This window comes from Lissotriton vulgaris, chromosome 11 (assembly GCF_964263255.1).
Source record: "Lissotriton vulgaris chromosome 11, aLisVul1.2, whole genome shotgun sequence".
Taxonomy (NCBI): Eukaryota; Metazoa; Chordata; class Amphibia; order Caudata; family Salamandridae; genus Lissotriton; species Lissotriton vulgaris.
This window is the reverse complement of record NC_141699.1, coordinates 161232606-161250692: the sequence shown is the minus strand read 5'-3', so window position 1 is coordinate 161250692 and position 18087 is coordinate 161232606. Positions and strand designations below refer to the sequence as shown.

Sequence of the window (18087 nt, the reverse complement as noted above, 5' to 3'; positions counted from 1 at the left end):
GTGTAGGAGGCTCAGATCTTGTTTGTTCAGGTCTTTTTGAGGCGAAAGATGGATCTTTTTTCTCATTTTGCCTTGAAGAAACATCACCTTCATGAGGAGACTTGTATGGACTGCGTTCTCTGTGAGACCAATGAAGAGTATTTTTATAGGATTCTTCAGGTGGTTCTAGAGAGGAATGAGAATAGGAAGAATCTTTCTCTTTTTTGCAACCTTTTTGAGGAAGAAGACAGATGCTCACTGTCATCATCTGACACATGCTCCTTTCGTGTTTTACGTTTTTGGAGCCATAGCAACAGTCTCCCTTCATGGTCCTTCAAGGTTTTTGAGGCGAAGGTATGACATACCTTGCAATTCTATGCCTTATGAGCTGGATAAATGCAGTATAGGCAGTCTTGATCGGGATCATGAGAATAAAGCCTCCTCTTACCACATGTACTACAGGCTTGGTATAGACCCTTCTTTGCTGGTTCTGACATGTTGAGGTCAGATTTGGAGCAAGAAACCACAGATATACAGAAGTATATATATATACTTCTGTAGGAAGCTAGCTCTCTATATAGTGTACTAAAATGAAGTACACTGTGCAGAGAGTCCAGTCGGTCCCCAATTGGTTTACAAAGGCTAAAATAGCTAATACTAACGCTCTCTTTTATGGTAGTGTGGGCGAGCTATGCATTTGTTGTACTCACAGAGGCAGAAAATGAGACACACTCTCAAATAAATCCGAGACCAATTTTGAAAAAGAACACTTATTTTTATATATATTTCAAACTCAAAAACTTTGTTTCAAGGTAAGTACAGTTTTCGATAAAAATATGGACAGGTAAGTAAAGCGTTTAAACCTGCGCGCTTTTACACACAATGCAATCCTATAGGAGGAAAAGTCAAAGATGCATAAAGGTAGGTACAGCCGGTTTCAGGGGTTCACCTTCTGGGATCAGAGTAATAGTGGCCAAGGTTCAAAGTACTACCAGCAGTACTTCGAGAACCGCCCGGGTGTTTCCAGCTGGTGAGGCTGGTAGCTGGTGCGCTACCGAGATGAGGGCCCACCTGAAAAGAGACTGTACAGGGGACATGCGGGTAAGTCTGAGGGCTCCCAAACAGGGGCTTAAAGCACAGTTGCACAGCTGGTTCATCGGGACCCGGTCCGTGGGAATAAAGACTAGAGAGGTTTGGTTGGCTGGGCTGGGCGTGCAAAGATGCACCTCGCAGTCAGGGACAAACAGGCGGCATAAGCAAAATCAAAGCAGCTGGGCCACTCTTAAAGTGGGTCTCAGTTATGCTGATGTCCCTCAATGGTTGCTTGGTCCTGGTGCAGTGAGGATCCTGGCTGGATACTCACGGTCGGTGTTTGGTGCAGGGCGTACAGTACCCCGAGGGTTGGTATGGCACAGCTCCGGTTGGCCCTGGTGTCTTCACACTCAGTGGGAGACAGACGTGACCTTCCTGAGCAAGAGTAGCTTCACCTGGTCATCTGCAGTGTCGGTCGGGCTGGGGAGCTGCAAATCGGTGGACCGGACTCTGCTTGTCGGTGCCTGTGGAATGTGGGGGAGTATCTCCTCTACTCCAAGGGAGAGGTCTGGTGTTTGTTAAAGTGCTGGCAGGCTACCCAAGGCTTTGTAGTTCTCCAGCTCACAGGATGAGTCACTCTGTCACGATTGCTGAGAGAGGGCTGAGGACAGCAGGGTTTTGTGTTAAGGTTCATTTATCTACTCCATTTCTCACCAGTCAGTGCCTCTTCATCCTTCTTGTGTTGATCAATCGAATCATAGTTCTTGGGTTTAGGGGTGCCACCTAAATTCTCAATTTAAGGGTGTTATGGGAAGTGACAGGTAGTAGCCAATTTTTGGGTGTCTACACCCTCTATATGACCACTTCCTGTGGGAAGTGGTCATAACTCTGACCCTAGAATGCTAATTCCATCCAAAACAACAAGGAGGAATCTGAAAAGTCGAGTCCACATGAGCTGGCCAGCGCTAGGGTGGTGCTGGCTCCCTGTGGGCACACCTCCCAATCTAACTAATGTTCACGCCTTTCTTGCTGCCAAAAGGTGAGGTCAGGACAGGGGGGTGGCAACTCCACTATCTGGAGAGCCCATGGGTCGCATATTGAAGTTGGCAAGCTTTGAAGCTTCCCGTCCTGGAATGCCCATCCTGCTTGGAAGAGGTGTGAACACCTCCGTCCAAAGCACAGGAACACTCCAGCCCGAACTGCCAAGCCAGGTCCTGCCTAAACTAGGACACAAGTAACCCAAGACCTATTTCACCCTAGTTATGGGCTCATCAACTTGGTTCCATTGGCGCAGTGAGCATGGGGCCCAGGTCTGGGCCACTTAGGGCAGAACATGAAACACATTAAAGGTGATAGGAGGCTGCCTGCAAGTCTAACTACTGGCATTTGCTCGGGCGGAACTCCAACCCATTGTTCTTGCTCAACATGACACCTCAGTCTGGACCCAGCAAATCATTCTTGACCCTGCTCCTCATGGGAACAGTCCAGTTGTACCTGGCTGATGAGCCCATGATTAGGGCGACACTGGCCCTGTATTGCTTGTATTCTGGTTTAGGGAGGACCTGGCTTGGCAGTTTGGGCTGGACTGTTCAAATTAGGAGCAGGGTCTAAGACTGATTTGTATATGGCTGGGTCCAAACTGAGGTGGCATGGTGAGCAAAAGAACGATGGGTTGGAGTGCTACCCCGTGAGATTGCCAGTGGTTAGACTTACTGCAAGCAACCTCCCATCACATCATCACCTTTTGCGTGCTTCTTTAATTAAGTCACATAAGAGATAAGAGACTTGACATATGTTTGATCCTCACTCAAAATTGGCACCCACCATGGAAAGGAATTGAACATAATTAAAGGCGATGTCTGAGAAACGGGTGAATTGCGTAGCCAAGATCAAGCAAAGGTTTAGCACGACGTGTTAATAAAAATTGTCTTTATCATACATTTAGTGTGTATATGTATTTTTTTTGATTTAAACAAATATATTTAGCAGTTTTATAAATACAAAGATGTGATGAATATGTAATGTTCATTTAGGAAAACAAAGAAGCAGCTTAAACTGTTTTGGAGTGTGATTTGCAACTAATAGTCCAAATGCGGAAAATGCGCAGCTGCACACAAAACGATTATTATCTATAAGTTATTAAAATGCATTGCTGAGGAACCAGAGTATTTATACTCCGCACTAAACCTACTTTCCAGACTGTCCGAAATGAATGCAAATATTTGCACTAGTAGCATCAGCAAATGTCAGGAACCCCTACAATGAAAGAGAACAGCTGTTCAAAGAAACAAAAAATACCAAACAATAAATATGATTATTAACATATGTTAAGTGATTTTTCACCAGTATGTTATTCTGTTCACACTTTCCTGAAGGTATGAATCGTTTATGTTAACATTCCTTGATATTCAACAGGAAAGCATGTTAATTATGCAAATTATAATTTCCAGAGGTGAGCTTACCTGATTTGTCGGGATAAAGGTGCAATGTGTGGAAAAGTTATGTGTAAACCTAGTTCTCTATTAACTGAATCTTTGCAGAATTAATCAACACTGATTATCTCTGTCTCTGTGGGATCCCTAACCATTTTGAAAAGAAGAAACTATCTTTCAAAAAACTTTTGCAAACACATTGGTGCCTATTAAAAAACTGCATTTTGTAGTGTTGTGAACCCTCACCTCAGATTCTAGTTTTAAAACGTTAAATTAGCCTGTTTGCCTTCGGTACACAGCGAGCATGCCGTTATCTTTCACAGAACTTGTGAAAGTGATTTGTTATGGACGTGACCACAGGGACCGAGCACAACTTTTTCTGCGTCCTTTCTCGACCTCAGTGAATTTCTCCACCCGATATTTTTTTGCTATATATTTAGAACGGCGTACCTGTCGCCGTACAGATCATCAGTGCGTAAGTATAGACCACAACAACACTTTACAATAGGACACTTTTTTTTCTTAAATGCCTTTGGAAAGATGTTACATTTTTGATATTTAGCCATGAGAAAGGTCCAGGCCTGCCCACCAGCGAGGGGGACAAGAACGTGTTGGCTGAAACCTCATATATCAATCCTATTCGGAGACTGGAATATTTCTCAAAATTCCTCTAAATATTTCAATAAATGTATCCATGAACAAATGTACATCACCAATTACTTGAATTGTATGTAACTGGAAGGAGAACTTTATTACATTTGTTATTGCCTTCCTTTCTTCCCCTTCCCTTAATCTGTCTTGGTTTGCATAGTGGTAATGCCCACATAGTAGAGGTAGGGAAACAAAACTATAGAATAAGCTAATGAAGGGCACTACAATTCACTCGGTACTACCATTCCCCTAAATATAATTGCTTTTATATCATGCAACACAAGTCTGACATAAACGCCTCAATATCTACATCTCAGTTGAACACCAGATATGAAAGGTAAACATGTAGTCCCAGTTAGCCTATCTCACCCCGTTAAAATTGTATACATACGTCATACGGTTTACGGGAAAATGTCAATTGTAACTGATGCAGACAGGACCAAGCTGATTTTGCTCATCTGGCCTGGGGTTGTCCAAAGGTGCAAACATTCTGGACACAGGTGGTGGATCTGCTGAGCAAGATTCTTAACTGTGAACTAACTTGTATGCCGCAGTTGTGCCTGTTGAGTCATGTGTTACCATAAAAATCTGTAAAGATACATTTTGCGGCCATAGCACTGCTCCTGGCGAAGCGCAGAGTGGCGATGCATTGGGACAGTAAAAATCACCTACTCTGAAACAATCAATAATGGAATTTGTATACTGTAGAGATAACTTTTTAATATATGCAGAGGAACTACCCACCTCTTCAAAGTCTTCTAACTTCTGGGAACCTCTCACTGTCTATCTGAATGGTCACCCTGATTTGTTAACAACTGATGTATAGATTGCACCAGTGGTTTGATTTCACAACATGGTTATATGATTTGGATGTTGAGATGCACAATGAGTTGAGTTACATACTGTAACACTTAATACACAATAATTTACATGCTGGTAATTTTTGTTATTACTGTGTTGTAATACTTATGAAAACTTAATAAATAAAATGTAAAGAAAACATGTATTCCAAGTTGAAGTATTTTCATCTCACTGATTTAGACTGCTTGCAACTCCAATTTTGCAATGCAGCCTAAAAGTCAGTGGAAAGTATCCTATAGAAGCTTCTGGACCAGACCACTAAGGAGGAGAGGCCTTTGAACCTGGTTATCACAAGAGGTCCTGTCATATTGCTGGAACATTCATTCTTATGCCAAGAGTCGACCCAGTCATGATAGGAGTAGAGCCCAGCTGACAGTGTATTTTTCTTATGAAGGCACACTTTCTTCCTGGCTGTAGTTTGATAACACATCTGATCTGCTGTGAACAGGTATGAAGTTTTCAGGGCCCCAAGAAACTCTAGAGGCAAATAAGCTATTCCATGCGCTCATTCTATAGCAAAAGAAGTAGTCTGAGGGTGGTTGATTCTAGGAACATTCTAGATTCAGAATCAGAATAATTTGATTGATTTAGATCTCATCAGAGATCAACAAAATTTACAATAAGAAATTATTTCAATTTAAAGAAGAAAGTTAAAAAAAACAATCTCAATGCAAGCCCTCAGAAATTAGTTACAAAAAACAATTAAAAAAACGTATACAGATTATATAATAAATTAGTTCATTATGAGGTGACTTTGCCAAAAGAATCAACTCATCAATTTTAGATATTTTATATTTGACACACAAAGGTTTTATGAATCAATTTCTAGTTTTCACCACCATCACATTCAAAGAACAAAAAACACATGCTTAAAATCTTGATTCCCAAAGGTCAAATATCCCAGTTCTGTTTCCTTTAGGGGTATAATACCTAGACTTAACATAAGTATAAATCGTCTAACACCATGTTTCAGGGGAAACATTAAACATCCTTGATTCTGCATAAAGGATATACTATCAGAGTAAGACTTACACATTTCTAGGGACAATGAGCAATATCACTAGCATGACGTATTCTGGCTGCAGCATTTTGTTTTAGAAAAGAGTTCTGCATTTGTCCACATCTGTAAGTGGTCAATAGTACAATGTAATTGTGCAAGGGCAACCTTCAGATTATTATTAAAAGTGTAATTGTTTGCTTTTCTACTAAGGGTCTCCTGCTTTAAGTAGTCTCTTAAGGTGCCTTTAGATGTATGTAATAACAAGTGATGAGCCCATCTAAATACACTTGTCAGAGGTATTGAATAGATACTAGTAAAAGCAAGTTCTAGATGTAAAGCTTGAACAGGAATTTCATGACTTAAAGAAATTATCTTCTGAAGGAACTTTCCTCGATACAAATTTAGAACTGACCATTTACAAAGGAGATATCCTCAAGAGTCTTAGACAAAATTGAGGGAATCTTTGCTTGATAGATATCGAAGAGAGCTTTAAAGAGTTGTCTACCAGAAGAACTGTAAAATGTTTGAGGCACCTATGTGGGAAAATACCCTGGTAGCTAAGTGCAAAGAATGTGATGCATTTTCTAGAGATTGGGGGAAAACCCTCCCTAGGTATATATATGTGAAACACAGAAATGTGGGTTTGCCCTAATCAATCCGCACATCTACTTACTTGCATGAAAATAAACAGTTCCTTGTTTTACATATGGTCAGTACGGGGTGCTTACTACGGTATCCATCACCTACCCGCTAAGGTGTTGCTTCACCCAAAGATTCTAAGAATCCTGGTCTATTCATTTCAACTCTGCACCAGAGCACACCCAATCACTATATCTATAATCCAACTAGTATATCACATACAGATAAGTCTGCATAGTAATGAGTCCTTTCAATAATGTAGTTCAAATTCCCAAGTTGTCAATCAAAGGAAGGGATCTGGTCACACTCTTCAATCATATCTGTATGCTTTTATTGTCCAATCAGATAATTGTTGATACAACAGCAGCCGACGCGCGTTTCGCCCACAGGGCTTTTTCAAGGCTGCAACAAAATGATTTGTACACTCATTTTAGATAATGTGTTCCCACTGTTCAACAACGTGTACACACATTAATTATCATTTGAACTACAAATCCAGTTTTTAAAAAAACCATGAACCCCCATGAAAAAATCTGTGATATTAACAGTTTTACCATTAATGCAATGTTAGAGAATGGTAAAAACAAAACATTTTAAAGATATGAGGTGTATAGTCTCCTCATCCAACAATCCCATCTATGTTGGTGGAAAGAATATGAGTATAATTTACCCTTGGAGAATTCGAGATAAATTCCCATTATATAGATGGTATGATGAACATATCCATTGTGTGCTAAGAGGCGGTCCTATCACGTAACACCCACGCAACCGTCACCAAGTGTATCGTATATTGAAAAAGGCTCATCCCTAATCTCACCTTCTGGAAATGAGCTGAATTCATATGTTCTCCTGTATTGTCCAAGTGCTAATTAAGTCTTGCGATGTAACAAATCCAATGATGAAAAAGGATAATTTATGGGTGATATCAATGTAATCACTGTATGATTCTGCAAGGAGAAATGATGTAAGTCCGTTATCTCAGTCACTTACATTTAATTATGTGCATATTCTGTCTACGCACGTATATACTATTAAGAACGTCCCTCAGACAGTTCATTATTCAACTGTGAAGGTAAGAATTAAAACTAGTGCCTCTCTTTATTCTTGTGCCTCCATTGAGATCCTATCTTTAAAATATTTTCGGGCAAAAAGGAAAAGACATTTGTTTATTTTTTATTTGTTTTGCCATCTTTCTGAGTATCTTATTGAATGCACACATTAAAAAATGCAAAGAACGATATACAAAAATTGACTGGTATAAAACACTGATAGGGACCTTACCTCAAAATCGAGGTAATGGTCCTTTGTTTTTTTTCCTCATTTACAACTGTTTTTACGTCGTGTGTTTTTCAGCATCATTCTCTTATATGGTATCCCAGTGCCTGATCCTGATTCATCGTGCAGCTATGGGAGATCGTCTGTTTATATAACGGAGGCAGGAGCATGAAAAAAATATAGAGAAAGCGGGAAATTGATCAGAATATTGGTTACAAAGACCCCGCAAATACCACTCCGCCCATTTGTCTGCTTTCATTAGAAAAGCCGGGAAGCTAGCTTGCTTCGTTTTTGCACACGCATTCATGAGCCTACCTTCAAAAGTCTTCAAGTCTCCTTCGATGTAGGTCCATGTACCGCACTGGCATGAGTAAGCGCTGCATTCGTGATGCCGCCATTGATTTAAACTTCACGGCATTCGAAAAGTGCTGTAAAAATCAAAAGTGGACTGGCCACTACGCACTCCCTTGTTCTTGTGTTAAGGTGGCCGCCATTTTGTAGTATATATATGATTTACTATATCCAGGCGGATTCCGCCCATACTCCAGCTAAAAAGACGGTACTACTTCTGTCCTTTGAAAGGCAACGCCTTGGTCTTAGCGATATTTCTTTTCTTCAGAAAGCTTTCCCTCGTTTATTTAACTAAAGCGTCTATATTTCATTGGATTTCACTCAATTGGAGTAAGGTCAAAGATGACAACATCATCATACTACAGTTAAACATGCAAATTCTGAAGAGGAATTCGAGCAGGAAAATAGAAAACAAAGAGGAGCTAAAATACAACCCTGTTTGTGTCAGAATCTTAGGAGTCAATCCTTTATCCCTCCCGTTATATATTTACACCAAGTAGACTTATGGGATGCAATAATCAGTCTTAATAAGTTAGTAGGAATCCCCAAGCTGACCAGTTTCTTCCAAAGGGTAGGTCTACCTACCCTGCCAAACACTGTGGATAAGTCAGCAAACACTGAATATAAAACTTGTGATTTAGACACCACATATTTGGTAATAAGAGTTTGGACTATTGCAATGTTATCGATCATTGAATGTTTAGATCTAAGCCCGCCTGGACTTGTGGAGTCACTCCCACTGAATATGCCCATTCCTTAATATGGTCCAGAACACTGGATTCAAAGATCTTCCTTGTAGCATCCTGAAGGGCAATCTGGCAATAATTGCGGAGAAAGAAACAAGAACCCTCTTTATGTAAGGGAACTACTATGCTCCCTGTTCATGGATATGGTATCTGCCCTGAAGCATAACAAAAAGAGAAAAGAAGGGTGAGGAGCTTGCTCCAAACTTGTGGTTCATTGTACATTACTTTAATTGGAATCCTATCCGGACCCTTCATTGCAGAAGATCTTGCTTTCCTTATGTATATCTCGATCTGTTTTTTCTTCAGAGGTTTTATTTGCCAATCAAGCACATCAGGTATGTTTAGTTGTATTTGAGAATCCACATGTTTAACTGGAACTGAAATATGCACATAAAGTTCAGAGTGGGAGACAATCCATCCGGACATGGCAATGGTTATTGATGTGGGATTTTTCCAACTGCCCGTAAATGTTGCAATAAGCTGCCAAAAGGTTTTTTTTCTGTTGGGTTGCTTGTTGAATAATCCAACCAGTTTTGATCTACTATTTTTCTGTTGATTACTGAATGAATATTACTCGTCTTGCACATAACTTGATTTTCTTTGCCCCTAAAAACTGAAAATTCAATAAACTGTTGCTGAATAAGCTTGTTTAGTCATTGCAAAAGTTCTGCATCTTTGGGATCCTTAGAGGGAAATACCTTCTTCTTTCGAGAATTGGACACTCGCTGAATCAGCTGTGTAGCACCAGAGATCTTGTGTTCGAATATCTGGATGAGATTCCTTTCTTCTGGTGTGTGTTGGGTCCAAAAGGAGGTAACTAACTTATTCATTGTGATAATATTGATGGAATTTCACATAGTTCGATCTTGGTTCTAGGAAATGGCGGCTGAGCCAATTCCTTCAGTAAGCGACTTAGAAGACCTTTGCTGTAAATGGAATTCGAGCTTTAAGGGTATAAGCAGTGCACGAGGTCTAGCCCCTCTTTTTTACTTTAAGCCCATATTGCCCTTAACTTCTTTTACCTTGACCAAACCCTGAAATCTCCCTTACCACCCTTTACCCATAATCCCTGCCCATCCCTTAAGCCTAAAATCACTCTTAGCTTCCTTTACCGTCACTGCAAGACTCCAATGGGTACAGAATGTTGCAGTACGTACTCTGTTTGCACTGCCTAGGAACTTCCACACCTCCAATCTTCTTCGCGGCATCCCTGGCTGCCAATCAAACAGAGAGTCCAGTTAAAAACCCTCTGAACTACACATAAGATCATACATGGCCAGGGCCCCCAAATCCTGCAGTGACTATGTACCCCTTATGTTCCATTGCGAGCACTGCACTCTGCTGATCACCATCTGCTGTGTGTCCCACGTGTCCGCCGATGTAGAGCTGGGGTCGCTCCTTCAAAGCCCAGGCCCCTGCACTATTGAACTCTATCCGACTGGCTGCCAGCAGCACCCACGACCACTGGGCATTCAGGAAACTGAATAGAACTTGGCTTTTCTCCTCTATCTAGCCTCATTTCCTCTGTTGAACTGTCCGCTAGCGCTGGGACGGCCTGTTGCTGGGGCAGCCATGAGCTTAAAATGTTTTTTCTTTCTCTTTTCTAAACCCTAAAATCACCATCACCACCCCTTTCCCCATGCCCATCCTCATACCCTAAACTCACCCTTACCTCATTTACCTCTATCAACTTTGAAACAATAATATTACCCTTACTACCAACTACCTCTACCCACTGCTTAACCCTAAAATCACCAGCTCCTCCCATTATCTGTTTTCAACTTCAAAAGTCTTGGGATCGGAAGAAAGGTGTATAAAAATGCTTTTGCCCAACTGATCAAAAAGAATTCTCCAGAGAACCTGTTTCCTGGAGTCTGAACCTGAAGTCTTGCTATTTTGCATTTCTTCCATTTAAAAAAGTTATTTTTAGTGGCATCCCAATAGGTTACATTTTGGTTCAACACATTGTCGTTGAGAACCTGTGGGTGGGTCTCTGATATGCATCTGCTTATGGCATCTGCCCGTTGGTTTTGGACTCCTTGCTGATGTATTACAGTCATACTGACCCCTCATGCTAGCACCAAATGTCATTCTTGGCCTTGACCTGCCCCCCTTACTTGTTATGGTAATAACTCATTGGTTTGTATGTCTGGATCAACATTTTCCTATCGACCCACAACCACAGAACATACTCTGGAGCAATGTTTATTTGATAAGTTTCTTAACTGAATCTTCGATTTGAAGGCTTCCAAAGTGAGCACTCTATCCTCATCGCAGGAACGATGTGTCATGGTCTACTGTCTGTGTTAGAAAAGCTTTGTGCAATGGCATGTCCCTAATTTAATTCTGATACTTTGTTTCGCATGGGAAAGAGTGCAATGCTGCCACCAATGTCACTTTGTTATCCCAGAGCACTGATTTCCTTGATCTTGCAGACGCTTTAGCAGAGTCCTCATGTACAGGCTTTCATTCAGTACAATCATATACAGGAGGCCCTCGAACACACAAGGTAGGATATCTCACTTGCCAAAGGGTGTTTGGTCACAATCAGAATAATGCATTTCTGTTGGATTGAAAGTTGTCTCTCTTCTAAAGGATACACTTTTGCTTGTTTTGCGTCGAGGATTTCTACAGGGTACAGCATCCTCTGAGTTGGTGCAGAGTTAGACCTGCTCTAATTGATATTATTATTATTATTATTAAATTTTATAAAGCGCGTAGTCACCCGTAAGTATCCCAGCGCTAAGATCAATACAACTGCGGGTCAGCGGGGGCAGAGAGGGGGACCAGATTTAAGGAAAGAGGTGGGTTTTCAATCGCTTTCTGAACCGTAGATAGTTGGGTTCAGTTCTCAGGTCGCGGGGTAAGGCGTTCCAAAGGCGTGCAGTGTGGATATGAAGTCCTAGAAGTTCCATCAGTTTTATTATAGTCTGAAAATCCAGCAGTAACTCTCCACTGGCATTACGGTGGTTCCTGTAAATGCAATGACAGCTCTGTCAACATGACTGGGTGTACCTTCAATGTTGTTTTTATTTTCCAAAGCAAAATCCCAGAGCAGGATTTTGATTTTGAAAAAAGGGGGAAAAAACTCCTATTGCTATTGGAGTTTTCTCCCATGACATGGGAGTAATTTTATAGTTTTTGCTGTCAATTACCACCAGGTTTTACCTGGCGGTGAGAGACAGTGGAAACTGACCATATGTTCGCCCACTCAAAATAGGCTGGACAGACATATGCCCAACCCTCTGTCGGCCCTTACTTGATTGGGCAGTGGGAGGTGTATGTAGACAACAGAGATGGAGTAGTTTCAGCTGTCTACATATTGAAAGTCTGCCTGACTCAAAATGAGGTGGGCAGAACATCACTTTCGAGGTGAGGGTACACTGTTGCCATTGTAAAGGCGAATACTCCTCTCCGAATTCTAAATCAGGCCCTTAGCCCTTTAAGTCTCAATCCGCCACAAGGTAAACTTATAACCCCCCCAGGACCTCAGAGGTGGCCCTTAGATGCAGATAGAGGCACACAGATAATGCAGTCCAGGTCTAGTTCACACTGGTCAGCTGTGCAGTGCAGGAAGAGGCCCCATGTAGCTTGTTGTATCCCTGTAGCTTTAACAGGACATCAGCCTGAAGACCCTTGGAGTTCCCTTCTTTGTCCCGGGTACAAGAGCGAGAGTAGATCCAGTCTTCTAGGTCCTGCTCAGGTCTCAGACAGCAGGTTCAGTCCTCTTCTAATCTTCCACAAATTCAGAAGTGCTCTGAAGGTACTGGCATGGAGGTACCACAATTATGCCTGAGCTAGAGGGTGAGAATGACCCCTGGGGTGCCCTAACCAATGGGGTAAAAATTCCCTGGGCTCAGCCTATCCACTTTGCGCATTTTAAAGATGGCAAAAGTCTTCAGCCACACAAATCTTAGGCTCTGGGTGCTGGTGGTGTGTGTAAGGAATGTACTATGGTAATAAAAGTGACTGCCTACATTTAACACTAAAATCCAGTTTGAGGCAGGTCCTGTACCCAAAACAACCTCAGAGACAGACGTTTGGTAGTACAAAAGCTGAGTTTTCAGCAACCAGACAGTAGATATACAAACATTGTTTTGGCATCCTCTTTTCTTCCTTTAAAGTGTGCACCAAGTGTCATATGTAAGCCTAGCAGACCACAGACCTGTCAAACAGGCTTTTACACAGTAATGTCAAAAAGAGACCCTCTGGTATTGGGGTCTGCCTGGCTGGGGGGGACAAACGAGAACGCCCCTACCTAAGTGTCAGCTAACATTTGCCTTTGACAGTGGAGGACTCTTTGAAGTACGACCCAAGTTTCACATGAAAAACCCCAGCAGCTCTATCAAGCAGTATGTGACATTCAACCATAATTTTCCACTTTATTGTAAATAAGGATGCCTTATAGCCCCACCCTGCAAATTCTGTCAGGTTCAGAGAGTTCATCTCTGCCCATTCAGGTCAGGCTATTGTTGGGTCCTTGGAGGTATTTCACACCAATTCATACCTGTTAAAATGTTAATTGCTGGTTGGCTGACTGCAGTGGGTGAACAAATGCAAACGGGCCTTCTAAGACGGTATGCAGTAAAATGGTACATGTCTAAAAGGAACTTTTCCAGAATATATATAAAAAATTGTACCATTTAATTAGATTTTTTATTGCGTTAAAAAAATAATTAAGTATTACCTAGCTTGTTCCAGTCCAGAGACTCAGTATTAGTATTTAGCATTGCAACCTAGTGTTTTCCTATGGAACAGTCATTCTTACTACAGTGAAAATAACTTTTAAGGCCTTTTCACTGTAAGGGCATGTGAAACATTAAGCTTTCACATGTCCTTCTTTTAAACATCATGCACACTGACTTATGGGCAGCACGGTCTACTTAGGTGTGACTTATAAATATTTACAAGCAAGGTTTCGATCATTCAAAGGGGGTTGTTTGTCAGGTTAAATTTGCAGTTTACAACTGCAACAGCCAGGCTACAAATAGTAGGCCTGCGGTCATGTCTACACTTTCACTGTTTTAGTAGGCACAATGGGTGCTGCAGTCCACCACTGACATTTAACTTACAGGCCCAGGGTACAAGTTATACCATTTACTAGAGACTTATAGGTAAGTTAAATATGCTAATTAAGAGTATCACAGTTTTAGCATGTTGAAAGGTGGAGCGCAAGAACCTTGCTGTGGTTAGCAGGTGTATATTCTACAGTCAGCAAAAACCTGGGGTACACCACGTAAAAGATGGTAATTTCCAACACATACTTTAAATATTAAAGAACACTTTCCCTTTGCACTGCCTCAACCTGCCTCAATTTATGTCTCCCATGTGAACTCGGGCAAATCGCTTGATCTCCCCATGCCTATAAAAAGAAGGAATGTAACCTTTTGTAATGTAACTAGTACTCAAGTTCCCCAATACCTTCACGTCAAGTTTGCGCTATATAAAAAACTGCGGAAAAATGTACCAAGAAGAAAAAAAGGAAAGACAAATCAGTACCTATTTATTTTGCAGATGATTTGTACGAAGAGAAACCTAAAAACATTGATAAATCGCGGCTTCCCTGCTTAAATTGTGTGATTCTAGGCAAAAATTTGACCAAACTCATTTTCCTTCAGTATCCCCTATAAAAGCACTTTTAAATATGTTAGTTCAGAATACCAATTGTGCTTGATTTAATAGATCATACTGTTGCACTATAACAATCTGGGGCACGTACAGTGTTTAAATGACAAATGCCTTGCCTCTCATTAAAAGAGATAGTTTTTAAGCATAAACCATTATTGTACTAAGTACTCCTCAGTGCAGTCATTTATTATGACATTAATGTCAAAGCTTCCTCTGTTAAAAAGATACTCTTTTTTTAAATTTTAATGAAACTTTAGGGTTGGTTTATTTTTATGTGGATGGCCTGTGGATCCGCGATTGTGACAGAGTAATCACTCAGTCCCTATGGTGGAGAGGCAACCCACCTAATTTATATACGACCCCCAAGCAGGTGGTCACTTATAAAGGCATTGGCAGGAACCGCTGTCATGGCTATTCCTGTCACTGCATTTTACTGTTTGCTAACTGTTTTTTCCCTTCTGACACAGCCTTATAGCAAACAGTATTCGTTTTTTCTTTTCCAAAAGAAAATCCTTAAATTGGATTTTCTTAAAAAATCCTTAAATTGGATTTTCTTTTTTAAAAGAAAAAAATTATGTTGCCCAGGCCAGTCTTCTCCCATGGCGGAGGTAGCATTATATTTGTTTTATAATTTGTCTTCAACAAAGCCAGCGACACCATCGCACCCCATCTCTGCAAGGCCATCAACATCTCCTTCGAGACCTCGACCTTGCTGGAAAGCTGGAAGCATGCCGAGATCAACGCCTTGCTCAAGAAACCCAAGGCAGACCCGAGGGACATCAAGAACTTCTGGCCCATCTCCCTACTCCCGTTCCCGGCGAAGGTCATCGAGAAAACCGTAAACAAACAGCTGACCCGCTACCTCGAGGAGAACAACATCCTGGACCCATCCCAGTCCGGGTTGCAGCACCGAAACGGCCCTCATCGCCGCCACCGATGACATAAGGGCCCTGTTGGACAACGGCAAGACCGCGGCTCTCATCCTCCTGGACCTATCAGCCGCCTTCGACATGGCCTGCCACCGCACCCTACGAACCCGCCTCCACGATGCCGGAATCCAAGGCAAAGCACTGGACTGGACCACCTCCTTCCTCTCCGGCAGAAAACAGAGCGTCCCCCTCCCCCCCCTTCCAATCCGAAGCCTCCAAGATCATCTGCGGCGTACCCCAAGGAACATCCCTCAGCCCGACATTGTTCAACATCTACATGGCCCTGCTCGCCCACGTCGCCAGACTGCATGACCTCAACATCATCTCCTTCTCCAACGACACACAGCTGATCCTCTCCCTCACCAAGGACCCTTGCACCGCCAAAACCAACCTCCACGAAGTAATGACAGCTGTCACAGAATGGATGAAGAATAGCTGTCTCAAGCTGAAGTCGGACAAGACAGAGGTCCTCATCCTTGGCTCAACCCCCTCAGCCTGGGACACCTCCTGGTGGCCAACCGCCCTGGGAGCAGCACCGACACACACCGACACCCACTGACCACATACGCAACCTGGGGTTCATCCTAGATTCAACACTCTCCATGACCAAGCAAGTCAACACCATCTCATCCTCCTGTTTCAACACCGTCCGCATGTTCCGCAAGATCTACAGGTGGATCCCCACCGACACAAGCAGAACAGTCACCCAGGTCCTCGTCAGCAGCAGGCTGGACTACGGAAACGCCCTCTACACAGGAACCCGGCCAAACTGCTGAAACGACTACAACGCATACAGAACGCCTCTGCACGCCTGATCCCCGACTTGCCTCACCACAGCCACATCGCCCCCGACCTGGGAGACCTGCACTGGCTTACCATCAACAAGAGGATCACCTTCATGCTCCTCACTCACGCTCACAAGGCACTCCACGACACCGGACCAGCATACCTCAACAGACGACTCACCTTCTACATCCCGAACCGCCAGCTCCACTCCGTCGGCTGCGTCCTGGCTACCGTCCCTCGCACCCGAAGAGTGACTTCCAGCGGCAGATCGTTCTCCTACCTAGCCGCCAAGACCTGGAACACCCTCCCCATCCTCCTACGGCAGACCGAAGACCTACTAACCTTCAGGAGGCTACTCAAGAACTGGCTTTTCGAGGGAGGAGCTACGCGGGCATCCAAGATGGTCGCGTGAGCAGAGAGCTCCCGAGACCCGTGCCGCCCTCTTACATCTATCCTTTTGATATCCTGATTATTTCTACGGGATTTTGAAGTTCTACTTCTGCTGATCCTGCTACACTTTCCAGGGCCGAGATCGGACTTCGGGATCCATTTCTACACCGTCATTCACTTTCTGGCCTCGCCCCGGACGGGACCGGGACCTCTGCTGCTCTGCTGGCCGAGCAGTAATTCAACAACAGCGGTCACGGAACGTCTGCTTCACCGGTGTCACTGTCACTTTCACTTTCGGTTTCCCCACTATCTTCTAATTGACTGCTCTGGACGCACTTCTTATTTGGGACCACGGTGGACTAACCCGCTGCGCAATCTGGCCACAACCCTGCCTCGCTGGCTACAATTTTGGACAGAAATACTGATTTGGCGACCCAAAGATCACTGCCATTTACACCAGGTCCAGAGAGTCCCTTCGGGGCGCGGCTTCCAATATGGCGACTAAACCCGATATTGAGAAGCGCAAGACAAAGGTGCCGACCCGTGGGGGTTCGGTCCAATCCAATGTTATGGACCGCTACACACAGCCGAAAGGTTCCCCCAGTGCTGCTGGCCGTAGTCTCGAGGACCCGAAGACGGACTTGGCGGCGACGTCGGAGGAGTCCCTCCAGGATCTCATGCGCGCCATTGCTGGGATCAAGACGGACATGGGACACCAGAATGAAGCCATCGTCTCGTAAATAGACACGGTGGCGGTTGACGTTACCCTCATGAGAGCGGACCTGGCCAAAACTAATGAGAGGGTCAAAGCCTTGGACCTTAAGGCCTCCAGTCTTGTCACTGACATGGCGGACGCGCAGTCGGAGATCGGTAACCTGCGGTCATCTCATGACCTAATGGCCAGACGTCTGGAGGAGTACGAAAATAGGGCCCGACGGAACAACATTCGCCTGGTCGCGGTACCTGAGGATAGTAGTGATACTACTGTGGACCTGCTGGTGGAGGACTTAATAGTGACTCATCTTGCCCCCACAGGCCTCAGTATGTTTTTTGCGGTAGAGCGTGCGTACCGCTTCCCGGGTGGGCAGACCAAGCCGGGGGTTCCCCCGAGGCCTATCATTGCTAGGCTATTCCACTTTCGGGATAGGGACGCTATCCTCCAGGCCTCTCGTAGACATGGCCCACTGAAGTACGAGAACAGTTCCATCTCTATCTACCTCGATTTCACTCCTCAAGTGCAGCGGCAGCGGACAGGATTCCAGGGAGTGAAACGTCGATTGCGGGACTTGGGACTTAAATATGCGATGCTGTTTCCAGCTCGACTTCGCATCGAGTACCAAGAACACACTTTCTTTTTTGATCGACCGGACAGTGTTGGCGACTGGTTG

The 18087-nt window shown here is 43.4% G+C and overlaps 1 protein-coding gene across 1 annotated transcript in view; it reads right to left on the bottom strand.

Annotated features, from left to right (window-relative positions):
- Nucleotides 1-18087, bottom strand: part of RAD9B (RAD9 checkpoint clamp component B) — a 636801-nt gene that overhangs the window by 212050 nt on the left and 406664 nt on the right. The window contains exon 8 of the mRNA XM_086942453.1: nucleotides 3203-3267. Coding sequence (XP_086798579.1) covers nucleotides 3203-3267 — 65 coding nt within the window. The remainder of the gene's footprint in view (nucleotides 1-3202; nucleotides 3268-18087) is intronic.